This window comes from Meles meles, chromosome 10, assembly GCF_922984935.1.
Source record: "Meles meles chromosome 10, mMelMel3.1 paternal haplotype, whole genome shotgun sequence".
NCBI classification, from domain to species: Eukaryota; Metazoa; Chordata; class Mammalia; order Carnivora; family Mustelidae; genus Meles; species Meles meles.
Window position 1 is genome coordinate 97,501,883 of NC_060075.1, and position 13,926 is coordinate 97,515,808.

The 13,926-nt window shown below is 46.8% G+C and overlaps 1 protein-coding gene across 1 annotated transcript in view; it reads left to right on the plus strand.

Moving 5' to 3' along the window:
- Positions 1–13,926, plus strand: part of ABCA13 (ATP binding cassette subfamily A member 13) — a 322,891-nt gene that overhangs the window by 288,691 nt on the left and 20,274 nt on the right. Inside the window, exons 58-59 of the mRNA XM_046020270.1 lie at positions 5,374–5,508; positions 7,525–7,628. Of these exons, the coding sequence (XP_045876226.1) occupies positions 5,374–5,508; positions 7,525–7,628 (239 nt within the window). The remainder of the gene's footprint in view (positions 1–5,373; positions 5,509–7,524; positions 7,629–13,926) is intronic.

A 13,926-nucleotide genomic window follows, 5' to 3' on the forward strand; every position in this document is an offset into this window, starting at 1 on the left:
TGATACCGGTTGAGACCTGATTTGTGACCCAGGATGTGATCTATTCTGGAGAAGGTTCCATGTGCACTAGAGAAGAATGTGTATTCTGTTGCTTTGGGATGAAATGTTCTGAATATATCTGTGATGTCCATCTGGTCCAGTGTGTCATTTAAGGCCTTTATTTCCTTGTTGATCTTTTGCTTGGATGATCTGTCCATTTCAGTGAGGGGAGTGTTAAAGTCCCCTACTATTATTGTATTATTATTGATGTGTTTCTTTGATTTTGTTATTAATTGGTTGATATAGTTGGCTGCTCCCACGTTAGGGGCATAGATATTTAAAATTGTCAGATCTTCTTGTTGGACAGACCCTTTGAGTAGGATATAGTGTCCTTCCTCATCTCTTATTATAGTCTTTGGCTTAAAATCTAATTGATCTGATATAAGGATTGCCACCCCAGCTTTCTTCTGATGCCCATTAGCATGGTAAATTGTTTTCCACCCCCTCACTTTAAATCTGGAGGTGTCTTCGTGTCTAAAATGAGTTTCTTGTAGGCAACATACTGATGGGTTTTGTTTTTTTATCCATTCTGATACCCTGTGTCTTTTGATTGGGGCATTTAGCCCATTAACATTCAGGGTAACTATTGAGAGATATGAATTTAGTGCCATTATTAGCCTGTAAGGTGACTGTTACTGTATATTGTCTCTGTACCTTTCTGATCTACTACTTTTAGGCTCTCTCTTTGCTTAGAGGACCCCTTTCAATATTTCCTGGAGAGCTGGTTTGGTGTTTGCAAATTCTTTCAGTTTTTGTTTGTCCTGGAAGCTTTTGATCTCTCCTTCTATTTTCAATGATAGCCTAGCTGGATAGAGTATTCTTGGCTGCATGTTTTTCTCGTTGAGTGCTCTGAATATATCATGCCATCTCTTTCTGGCCTGCCAGGTCTCTGTGGATAAGTCTGCCGCCAATCTAATATTTTTACCATTGTATGTTACTGATTTCTTTTCTCGGGCTGCTTTCAGGATTTTCTCTTTGTCACTAAGACTTGTAAATTTTACTATTAGGTGACGGGGTGTGGACCTATTCTTGTTGACTTTGAGGGGGGTTCTCTGCATCTCCTGGATTTTAATGCTTGTTCCCTTTGCCATATTAGGGAAATTCTCTCCAATGATTCTCTCCAATAGACCCTCTGCTCCCCTCTCTGTTTCTTCTTCTTCTGGAATCCCAATTATTCTAATGTTGTTTCGTCTTATGGTGTCACTTATCTCTCGAATTCTCCCCTCATGGTCCAGTAGCTGTTTGTCCCTCTTTTGCTCGGCTTCCTTATTCTCTGTCATTTGGTCTTCTATATCACTAATTCTTTCTTCTGCCTCATTGGTCCTAGCAGTGAGAGCCTCCATTTTTGATTGCACCTCATTAATAGCTTTTTTGATTTCAACTTGGTTAGATTTTAGTTCTTTAATTTCTCCAGAAAGGGCTTTAATATCTCCAGAGAGGGTTTCTCTAATATCTTCCATGCCTTTTTCGAGCCCGGCTAGAATGTTCAGAATCGTCATTCTGAACTCTTGATCTGACATAGTACCAATGTCTGTGTTGATTAGGTCCCTAGCCTTCGGTACTGTCTCTTGTTCTTTTGTTTGTGGTGATTTTTTCCGCCTTGTCATTTTGTCCAGATAAGAGGATATGAAGGAGCAAATAAACTACTAATAGGGTGGCAAAGACCCCGGAAAAATGCGCTGTAACCAAATCAGAAGAGACCCCAAATTGTTGGGGGCGGGAAGGGGATAAAAAACAGGTTCTGAAAAAAAAGAAAAAAAAAAAAAAAGAAAAAAATTTAAAAAATAAAACAAATAAAAAAATATAAAAAAGAAAGAAAATATATATATATTTAGATGAACTAGTCAAAAAACGTTAAAAAAGAAAAGGGTAAAAGTTTTTAAAAAAATTTAGCAGAAGAAGAAAAAAGAAAAAAGAAAAAAAAATTGAAAAAAGAAAAAAAAATAAAAAATTGAAAAAAGAAAAAAAAATTGAAGTAGCCGCAAGACTAAAGAATCATGGGGAGAAAGCCATGAGTTCCGTGCTTTGCTTTCTCCTCCTCTGGAATTGCTCTGCTGTCTTAGGAATTGAATCTGCTTTCTCCTTGATAGATGAACTTCGTCCTGGCTGGATATTTTGTTGATCTTCTGGGGGAGGGGCCTGTTGTAGTGATTCTCAAGTGTCTTTGCCCGAGGCGGGATTGCACCGCCCTTACCGGCGGCCGGACTAAGTAATCGGCTCGGGTTCGCTTTTGGGAGCTTCTGTTCCCTGAACGCTTTCCGTAGAGTTCCGGAGGACGGGAATGAAAATGGCGGCCTCCCAGTCTCCGGCCCGGAGGAGCCGAGAGCCTGGGGCCCCACTCCTCAGTGCGCCCCCAGAGGACAGCACCCAATCACTCCCGTATCCCCAGCCTCTAGCCGCGCTCCGAGCTCACCCAGCCCGCGACCAGTTCAAGGTAACCCCGAGCTGAGAGTTCAGTCCTCGGCTCTGTCTTTGCAGCCGGTTTCTCCGTTCTAATACCTGCGAGCTCTCCGACACTCTGACACCCCCGATCCTTCTGTGACCTTGCGGGGCCTGGGGCCACGCTGGCCCCGCGTGGGCTTCACCCCGGTTTAGCCCCTGGAGCAATGTCCCTCAGTGGAACAGACTTTTAAAAGTCCTGATTTTGTGCTCCGTTCCTCCGCCGCTTGCCGGGAGCCGGCCCCTCCCCCCGCGGTCTATCTTCCCTTCGTTTTAGATTCACTTCTCCGCCAGTCCTACCTTTCAGAAAGTGGTTGATTTTCTGTTTCTAGAGTTGCTGTTCTTCTTCTCTTCGCTCTCCCGTTGGATTTCAGGACTGGCGTTTCTATAGTGTGGTCTTGCTGGGATAGAAGAGGCCATTCCGCCTCTGTGTTCACCTACTAGGGAGAACCCCCCTCTCCCCACCCTCCCATCCCATGTCTCACTACTTTCTGCGTTCTCCACAGACATACCTCTTATCCTCCAAGTTTCTTCGGTTCACAGACGGTTTTGCTAGAAGGAGCTCGAAGTGATGGCAAGAGGAATGGGGAGCAGGAGGAGAATCAGGGGAGGGGGCTCGAAGAAAGGCTTTCTGTCTTAACTCCTGGGCCCCCTTTATCCTTCTCATTTTGATGTTTAATCTCCTGGGGACCTTGGACTTGGCTGTCAGCATGGTGTGGCCGGAATTTGGCTTTGTAAGCAAACTAATGCATGTGTGGACCTCTGGGAGGGTTATACTGTTTCAGACGAGGCTTACAAAAGTCCTACTAAGTGTGGGTCATGATTACGCAGAGGGGATGGAAGGAGGAGTGAATCCTAAACTCTTGCCTTGAGTCTAGAAAGACTGGGAACTTTATGGGAGAAAAACACCCAATAGCAGAGAGAGGTTCCTTAAGCAGAACACAGTTGGGGGTTGGCATGGTGTTTTGCCGACCATTGCTAGGGCTGCACGTTTGCTGTAATCCTGACAGGAGTCCCAAGTGCAGAAATGCAGCAGAAAGAGCTTCTCAGGCTGTTTTCTGTGATTTTCTGAAAATAGCGACTTTTAGGAAGCATGGAATTGAACCAATACATTTGTTTCTATGTGTTCTGGACCCTTCCCCATGGCCATCCAACCCAGGATGGGTAGGCTACCCCACTGACTTTTTTTTAAATTAAAGATTCTATTTATTTATTTGAGAGAGAGAGAGAGCACAAGCAGGGAGAAAAGCAGAGGGGGAAGTGGGCCCCCCATTGAGCCAGGAGCCCAATGTGGGCTCCATCCCGGAACCCCGAGATCATGACCTGAGTTTAAAGACCCTTAACTGACTGAATCCCCCGGGTACCCAACATTGAGCTTTTGTGGAACTGGGAAAACATGACCTATAAACATCAGCAGCCATAGTTTGGCGAGTTTGTTCCAAAGTTCTCTGCGTCCCTTTGACTTACACTCTCTGATAACTAGGCCAGTCCTCAAGATTCTTAATTCTTCTGTGTTATTTTGAGGAGGCGCAAAAAACGCTTTGAGTGCTTTCTGTCGGGGATTTTTCTTGGGAGGCATAGATATGCTGGTATTTTCGGACGTTCTTGTATGTCATCATTGCCATTATTATTAGGGTTATCCCAACTGGTATGCATTTATCCAAAAAATCATGAACATGAGTCCCTGTATCTTATTTAAATATATATTTTATTCAGTTATTTTACTTTTAAATGTTCTTCTGTTTATCTTAGATTTTCTTCGCTACTCAGGACACAGAGCCTCCCCCACCTCTCCTAAATCTGAATTAAGACACGATCGCAGCCAGTTTGATCATATGATGATGTCTAAACCAACCCACAGAACAGAACCACAGCAATGCCTCTGTGGTCATGAGAGTCACGTAGAATGCTTTTGTCAAAGTTTAATATCTTTTTTTAAAATTTTTATTTATTTATTTGACAGAGAGAGAGATCACAAGTAGGCAGAGAGGCAGGCAGAGAGAGAGGAGGAAGCAGGCTCCCCGCGGAGCAGAGAGCCCGATGCGGGGCTCGATCCCAGGACCCTGAGATCATGACCTGAGCCAAAGGCAGTGGCTTAATCCACTGAGCCACCCAGGCGCCCCGCTTTTGTCAAAGTTTAAAGTTGTGTCTGTCACTCGGTGTCAGCCCCAGAGGAAGCTACACCGTGCTGGCATGGAAAGCAGACAGGATGCGGGGTGGCGGGAATTGTGGTGGGCATTGGAGCAGAAGGGCTGTATGGACAGTTGCTGCCCGCTGGGGAGGGGGAGAGGGGACAGGGACGAGGACAGGAGTGGTGTCCCGGGGTGTATGAAGGAAGGCAGGTGGAGGCAGAGCTGGGAGAGGAAAAGAGGGGGCCAGAAGTGCTGTGTGTGCTCAAGGTAGAAACCCCTGTCCTATGGGGTGATGCACAGTCACTGTCCTCCTAGCTTTGTGCAGCGGGTCCCAGCAGTCGCCGGTGAAAAATGCTCCATCTTTGCTCCCCATCTCCCTGAGTGCCCATCTCTGGCATGGCTCCTTGGTAGAAAGGGGGCATTTTTGGCCTGGGGGAAATTAAAAGCTCTCTTTTCCGTTCTCTGCTCCCTGAAGCCCCGTCCTGCCCTCCCCCTCCCTGGCTGATTCCCTTACTTCCTACTGGGTCTCGGCCCCCATGTGGCTGTGTGTCTGGGCCCTGGCTGGATGGGGTTTCGGAGCTCCAGCACTGCGTGGTCCCGAGTCCCCACCTGCTCATCCTCTGCCAGCCTGGGGGAGGGAAGGGGCCTGTGCGTGCGGGGTGGGCAGGGGCAACAAGAGGAAGAAGGGCACGCAGGGCTGAGAGCACGGGTCGGGGTCCCTTGCTGCATGGGGATGCATTCACGGTCAGCGCCTGTCTTGCAGGTGGCCAGGGACCTTGTGAGGCGTCTACACTTAGAGGCCCACGTGGACAAACTGGTGGCCACCTACAGCGGGGGAACCAAGCGGAAGCTCTCTACAGCCTTGGCCCTGCTGGGCAAACCTGACCTGCTGCTGCTGGTGAGTAGCAGACAGATCCGTGGTCTCTGGGCATCTTCAACCAAGATGGCCCTCCGGGCAGGAAATTCACATCTGCAGTGTGGGTTCTCCGAACGAATAAATATTTTGCCCTAAGACAATGTTTCCCAAACTGAGAGTCCCTGTTATCTATTTCATTGAGGACGCAGTGAAAATTTACCATTAACAGCAGTATTGTAGAATAACACCAGAACCAGAGTACAATCCGAAGACCAGTGTGCGCTTGACATCTAGCATGCCATTTTTGAGTCTTTTCTATGTACAGGTAAGTGATTGTCACAGTAGCTGTGACATGAGTCCGTGGGGAGTCCTGTCAGTGGGTGTCATGTGCAGGACGGATATGGCAGGGAGAGTGGGTCATTCGGCAGGAAGGGGGTGTGAACCAGTGGCTTTGGGACAAGACTGTCTGTAATCTGTCTGGGAACTGGAGTGAATCGAGTTCGGCCTGATGAAAGCATGAACCGGTGGTGGGGCATCACGAAACAGAGCCAGTTGTCCTGCATTTCCAAAGGAGCTCAAAGTCCTATCCTGCAAACAATACACAACAGGCGCGATTTGGGTGCCATAGACAGGATACGAGTCCTTGGAGAGCGTCCCACAGCTTCCCACATGTATGAAGTCAGAGGGCTGCCAAACGTGTGGGAAACAAATTCTTTTCTTCATTCTGTTCTCGTTCATTCAATGGAGATGGTTTTAAAGGGGACTCAAGAGGCCTGTGTTGGAAGAGGGGCCTCTCCTTATTTAGTGGGCTGTCTTCTGGACTCGCAGCTGATTTTCCTTATTCACTCTAAGCGTGTTTCTTTGCACAGCCCCAAGTCAAGGACGGTTGCAGCATGCCATCTTCTCACATTCGGGAGTGAATACAAGCACATGTCCCCTTCTGCAGGTTGTAAACTGGGTTTTCATACAAGAGGAGGCCGACATTGAAGGGCTCATGGGGCATGGTGTCTGCTACCTTCTGTAGAACTTGCCCTAGGCTCAGCCTCACCCAGCACGTGTCCTGAATCAGGACAGAGACACCGACCAGCAGCGCATCCCCTGCCTGCTTCTTGCAGCCTTACTCTCGGCTCCCTTGGTGGCCCAGACTTGGGCTTAGAGGTCAGACTCGAGTCAGCGGCCAGGGTCCAGGTTCTGCTTCTAGAAGCTATCACATGCACGCACACCGCCTGGCATATAGAACTCACGTTTCCTCCTCCTCGTCGTCTGCAAGTGGCCGGGATACACTCCTGTGTACTGGGGATGCTGAAAGCAGGCCATGGAATAATGCCCATGACACATGGTGCCCTATGGGCTTTAGTGACCATGGTGAAGGGGACTTGTTCAAGAAGGGGAGCATTTTGTTCAAGACACGCTTTGCAGGACCTTCCACATTTTCCCCCGAGGAAAGACAAATGGCTCCCACGTCTGACCCCGGCGTGGGGTCGGGAAAATGCAGAGCTCCCCGTCAGCTTTCTTGCCGAGCAATGTGTGACCACCGCTGCTGTTTGCTTACTCTTCTAAGTACACATGTCATCCAGTTTGCAGAAAAGTGCAGGTGTTCGCTTTCCTGCGCGGTGCCGTTTTTGGGGTCCACTTTCCATCTGTTTTTCTTTTGGAGAAGTTGATGACCCTAAGCTCTTAAGAGAAATGTGTTTAGTCCTCGCTGACTGCAGAAAGCCCAGAAATGCATCACGCGGTCCAGAATGGTTTCTCTCAAAAGTGGTTCAGTAAGTGCTCAGGTGTTTACTGAAGGGGAAAGCTCCGGGTTCCAGCAGAGCCCATGCTACCTGGTGGTGCTCCTTGAGGCGGCTTCCTCTTGCCTGTCTTTCTTTGGAATTCCGTGGAGGTAGACGGTGCAGCAAGGTGGGCCGTCCTCTCGGACCACCAGCTGTTGTGAAGCCGTGCTGCCCGTAGAACCAGCGTGGGGTCCCCCCTGCCCCACATCAGGCCTGGCCTCATGCAGCCTGTGTGTCCCAGTGTGCACCCCCAACACCCACTGTCATGTGCTCTCTCCTTCAGGACGAGCCCAGCTCCGGGATGGATCCCTGTTCCAAGCGGCACCTGTGGAATACAATACTGCAGGAGGCCCGGGGAGGCTGTGCGGTGGTGCTGACCTCCCACAGGTGAGCCCCTGACCTTGCAGCCAGGCTGGGGACCAGGCTGGGGGCCAGGCTGGGGGCACTGGCAAGAGCTGTGGAGCGGCCAGGGTCAGGCCCATGCAGCCCCTGTGCTCCTGTGTCCAGACAACCCTGCTGCCGTGGGGACGTAGCCGTGAGCCCCCTGCACAGTTTAGGACCCTGAAGCGGAGATGGGTCAGGCAACAGAACCGAGGCCACACAGGCAGCAGATGGCCGGGAGCTAGAGTCTGAGCCCAGTGGTCTGTCACAGGCACACACTTGCCTGTCTGTCATTCCTGCGGGGCTGGACTCCTCCCCCGGTCCTCCTGACGCTAGGTGTCAGTACCTTTCTGCTCAACATCTTTTTTTTTAAAGGATTTATTTATTTTAGGGGCGCCTGGGAAGCTCAGTGGGTTAAGCCTCTGCCTTCAGCTCAGGTCATGATCGCAGGGTCCTGGGATAGAGCCCCATGTGGGACTCTCTGTTCAGCAGGGAGCCTGCTCCCTCCTCTCTCTCTGCCTGCCTCTCTGCCTCCTTGTGATCTCTCTCTCTGTGTCAAATAAATAACTAAAATCTTAAAAAATAAAAAAGATTTATTCATTTTATTTGAGAGAGAGCGTGAGCACATGGGCTGGGGGAGGGGCAGAGGGACAGAAGCTGACTCCCTGCTGGGCAAAGGATCCTGAGATCATGACCTGAGCCGAAGTCAGTCTTCCAACCAACTGAGCCACCCAGGGCCCCAGAATTGTGGTCTTTTGTATCTGACTTCTCTCCCTTGCTGTGTCCTTGAGGCTCATCTGTGTGGTGGTGTGTGTCAGCCATGGGCTGGTTTTCGGTGCCGAACGGTGCTCCCTGATACAGTGTTTCGTGCATTCTTTCCTAGTCCATGGCTCTTGGGACTGATTCCCGTATGAGGTGCTGTGAACGGTCATATGACTGTCTTTGTGTGGGCATATCTTTTAATTTGTCTCAGATGGTTTTTAGGAGCCCAATTGCTGGATTGTGCGGTAAGCTTGTGTTTAATCCTTTAAGCCAGAGTAGGGCTTTTGCTTTCTGACACGGCTTCATTTCATGTTCCCAGGACCAAAGATGAAGTTCCTAGTTTCACAGACTCTTGTCAACACTCTGTCTTTCTGATTGCAGCCATCCTGGCAAAGTGTGATTTTAATTCACATTGTCCAGATGAGCGTGTCATCTCTGTCTTCTCAGCTGCGTTGTTTCTTACAGGAAGCCAGCCAGTGCTAATTCTCATGTTGCCCAGAACATCATGGGTCATTTCCGCTTTTCAGCTCGCAGGATTTTCCTTGGACTTTCATGTTTCACGGTTAACTTCAGTGTGTCCAGAGGTGGATCTCTTTGATTATCCTACCTTGGGTTCATTGTGCTTCTTAAACGTATGGGTTAATGTTTTTCAGTAAATGTGGGGACATTGTGGCCGTTACTTACTCCAGTGTTTTTTTCTGGCTCTTTCTTTGGCTTCCTTTTGAGGCATTGGTACTTTCTGTGTGTATATGATGGTGTCCTGTGGATCTTTGGGTTTCCATCCATTTCTTTTTAGCATTTTTTTTCTCTTTCAGATTGAATAATCTTCATTGATCTCTCTTCAAGTTCACTAATGTTTTCTTCTGGTACTTAAACTTTGCTTTTGGCCCCGTGATGAAACTTTCATTCCATTTATCATACTCTTCAACTAAAAAAATTCCATTTGGTCCTTTTTTTATGTTTGTTTATTTTTGGAGAGAGAGAGAGCACAGGTGGGAGGGCAGACAGTGAGGGAGAGAACTCTCAAGCAGACCGACCACTGAGCACGGACCCCAGTGCAGGACTTGATCTCATGAACCGGAGACCATGACCTGAGCTGAAACCAACAGCTGGACGCCCAACTGGCTGAGCCACCCAGGTGTCCCATTTGGTCCTTTAAAAAAAAAAATTCCAATCTACCTCAGAACCTCTATTTATTCATTTTTTTTTTACCTTTTTTAAAAATTTTTATTTGTTTATTACAGCATAACAGTGTTCATTGTTTTGGCATTACACCCAGTGCTCCATGCAGTACGTGCCCTCCCTATTACCCACCACCTGGTTCCTCAACCTCCCACCCCACCCCCCACCCCTTCAAAACCCTCTGGTTGTTTTTCAGAGTCCATAGTCTCTCATGGTTCATCTCCCCTTCCAGTTTCCCTCAACTCCCTCTCCTCTCCATCTCCCCATGTCCTCCGTGTTCTTTGTTATGCTCCACAAATAAGTGAGACCATATGATACTTGACTCTCTCTGCTTGACTTATTTCACTCAGCATAATCTCTTCCAGTCCCATCCATGTTGCTACAAAAGTTGGGTATTCACCCTTTCTGATGGAGGCATAATACTCCATTGTGTATATGGACCACATCTTCCTTATCCATTCGTCCGTTGAAGGGCATCTTGGTTCTTTCCACAGTTTGGCGACCGTGGCCATTGCTGCAATAAACATTGGGGTACAGATGGCCCTTCTTTTCACTACATCTGTATCTTTGGGGTAAATACCCAGCAGTGCAATTGCAGGGTCATAGGGAAGCTCTATTCTTAATATCTTGAGGAATCTCCACACTGTTCTCCAAAGTGGCTGCACTAACTCGCATTCCCACCAACAGTGTAAGAGAGTTCCCCTTTCTCCACATCCTCTCCAACACACGTTGTTTCCTGTCTTGCTAATTTTGGCCATTCTAACTGGTGTCAGGTGGTATCTCAATGTAGTTTTAATTTGAATTTGAGCTTGTTTTTTAAAGCCTGGCTTCCTTGGAGCCACCCTGATGGTACACGGGCAGAGGCAACCCTTGACAACCTCAAGGCGGCAAAGATTCTGTCCTCTGCCAACGGATCTGTGTGTGCACAGGGGAGAATATTCCAAGCCCAGACCTCTTGTTGATAGCCCAGTTTTGCTTTCTCCTGGGTTCTCCTGGTCTCTGGGCTGTGCACGTGGGTGGCCTTGGATTCATGTGTAGCGTGCAGTTGGCGTGACCCCGCTTTGACCTCTCCTACATGTACATGCAGCCCCAGTGAGCTATATGCATACAATATTAGCCTAGTGGAGCCCACCCTGGGCCAAATACCAGAGCTATTGGTCCTTCCTGTTTGCTGGACTCCACAGAACTCACTTATGCTGACGACGTCACCGGGTACAAGCATTTCCCAGTGGTTCACACTGAGAGCCAATACTCTGCTCATCCTCACGGTCTGCCCTGCCTGCTAGCAGGTGCATGTTTGTGAAGCTAATCTGGATTACCCATCTTCTTACCCTCATTTGTCTGTTCATCACCTGTGTTTCTCAGATTGTTGCATGCCTTCAGTCAATTTCCAGAATTCTGAAATGGGTGTTTGGGTTCATTTGGTCCAGCTTTATAGCTGTTTCTGGGGGGGAAAGGCTTGCCAATTTTTTTACTTGGGCACAGCCAAAAGTCCTCCTCCAGCTTTTTTGTCTTGGTTCTGGTTCTCTTCGGAAAATAAAATTTTACATCAAAGTAAATTGGGTACAACCTCTACCTCGTACGATATATACCTTTTGGCTGAAAACGATCTTTTGGCTGTGCCAAGTCCAGAAGCTCTGCTCATTATGTTGGCATTTGGTAAGTGCTCACTTTCACAGATAGATTCTAGGATTGGATAAACTGGTGTCACGTTAAAAATGCCTCTGAAATTCCGTAGAGCAGGTAATTATTGCCGACAGTTCTCAGAAAGACCACACGTCACTGTAATTTCTGTTTTATGTCCTCCTGTTCATACGGCTTCACGTTAACGACGTATCTTCATTTCTATAAATCTGTCCATTTTCACGCAATACAAAGGTCTAAATAACTCACGATTAATGAAGAGTAGGGCGGCTGGTGACTGATTCTGTGATTCTAAAACAGCTGTCTTCAGCTGAAAAGTTTCCAAATCACACAGTTTCCTCTTAATTTAGAGTTCTTGTCTCTGTTTCTTTTTTTTATTCCTTACCTAGAGGACCGTGGTAGAAACATGAGGTGGGAAGAGGAATTAAAATGAGTCCATCCACGGCACCCTGGGTGGCTAGGTTGGTCAAGCATCTGACTCTTGATTTCGGCTCAGGTCATGAGCTCACGGTGGTAGGATCGAGCCTGGCATCAGTTTCCGTGCTCAGCTTGGAGTCTGCTAGTCCGTCTCCCTCTGCCGTTTCCCCTGCTCTCTCTCTTTCTCTCTCGAATAAATAAAATCTTAAAAAAAAAAAAAAGAGTCCATCCAAGAATGACCAGAAGTGTTTTTGCTTGTCCATCAAACCCTGACTTACACATTCCATTATAAACCCTTGAATCTTTGTGCCTGCCCCAACCCCACTGCCCGCCCCTACCAGAGTTCTGTTCCTGTCAGCTTAGCCACCCGGAGGAAATACAGTGTTCATTTTCTGAGTAAATGGTCAGAGATTGCTTTTATTGATGTGAACCCCTAGCATTGTTTATGCTGATTAATGCTGAAAATCACCAAAATCCTACAGTCTGTTCCCCCCTAAGCTGAGATGCTTTGATTTCCCACCTGTTGTTTAGATCTTATCTGTCTGACTGCTAATGACAGTTCACTTGAAACTACCAAGTCCTTCCTCCGACGTCTGTTGTTCGTGGATCTCCACTCATCTGAACTATTACAGAAATGGCTTCCTATTCTGTCTGTTTAATTACAGCACCTACTACATGCACATAAAAATGGAATTAGATTATTTTAAATTGAGATTAAAACAGAGAAAGACATGTTTGCATAGAAAGATAAAGCACATGTAGGATGTGGATAGCGTATATTCCGCAGACTTCATGTTAAGCTGCTATAACAAAGACCCCAAGTCACAGCGGCTCAGAGTAGACTTGTGTTCCTTTTCCCCATTGACAATTCGTGTTGGTGGTTGTGCTGGAGTCCAAGGTCATCCAAGGACTCAGGGTCTTGCCATCATGCCACTTGGGTCACCTGTAAATTTGTCCTTATCTTCATGGTTGAAATCAGCTTTCTAGTTCCCCTCATGGAAAGTGGAAAGAACCAATATCCGGGACAAGTAGCTTGTCTTATTTTGACACGACCCAGAAATCATACTTCACATTGATGTCCGCCTCTAGCTGCACAGAAGGCTGACCCAGTATAGCCTTGATCTGAACGTGCCATGACCAAATGAGCAGACTGCTTAATGTTCATTTCCTAACAGTAAAAACAACACATGTTTCCCATAGGTGGCTCGGATGGTACAATGAGGTATAAGAAGGAAAGACATTCCACCATCAACCTTTTAAAGTGTCACCCGATCATCATACCTTTTTGTGTTTTTCCTTCCCAGTGTCTTTTTTTCCCACATACAGGTACAATATTCCTAAAATGCATTGTCATTGTATCATTGCTATATCATTACTTTTTCCCTGTACAATTAATTGTGTAGAAAACGTCATTTTAGTGGCTGATTAGCACATGGATGCACGCGCATTTGTATGAGTGCTGTATTATCCTATTGTGGAACTGATTTCTGGATTTTTACTGTGGGAAATAACTTGGTTGCATTCATATTTTCTGAGTTACCTAAGGTGAATTCCTGGAAAAGAGATTATTGCCAAATTCAGGTTTTGGAAACTTACACCAGTTTTTTACTCCCACCAGTAGTATAGGGGAGGCCCTCCTTAGGATCATAGAGAAGATGTTTTTAGCTTTTTTGAGTATTTTTTTTTTAATCTGAGAAATCATTGTTTTTATTTGCCCTGGAGATGGGGGAAAATGTGTTTTCCCGTTTAACATACACAAGTACACATGGCAAATGCCTTCTGGCTGGAAAATGATTTTAAGATCTCGTATCTGGTAGTTGAGTTTCTGATTTGTGGGTATGTGTATTACCAGTGAGCAGTTCTTTGAAAAGTCTATAGGTTTGCCCTTTTCCCTGGATTGCATTTTCACTTTTCTGTTTTTACCCTAACATGTATTGATTCTTTATACTGAATGTATCAACCCTTATGCATTGTGCTCGTTGTCATTATTTTTAATGTTAGTTTGCTGTGTTGACACATTTATTAGAAGTTTGTAGTTTTGCATTGTCAACTGCCAACCGTTTCTTTCAGAGTGACTTCTGTTGTTGTTATGCTTAGATGCAATGTCCCATCCTCCGATGTTTAAGATGTGAAGGTCTCCTTCTGCACTGTCTTCACTGGTTCCAGAGACCTGCCTTCTAATTCTTTAGCATATTGCTTTAAGTTATTTGAGCTTTATCACTACTCAGCAGGGAGTCTGCTTTTTCCTCTCTTCCTCTGCCTCCCCTCTGCTCATATTCTCTTTCAACTAAATAACTAA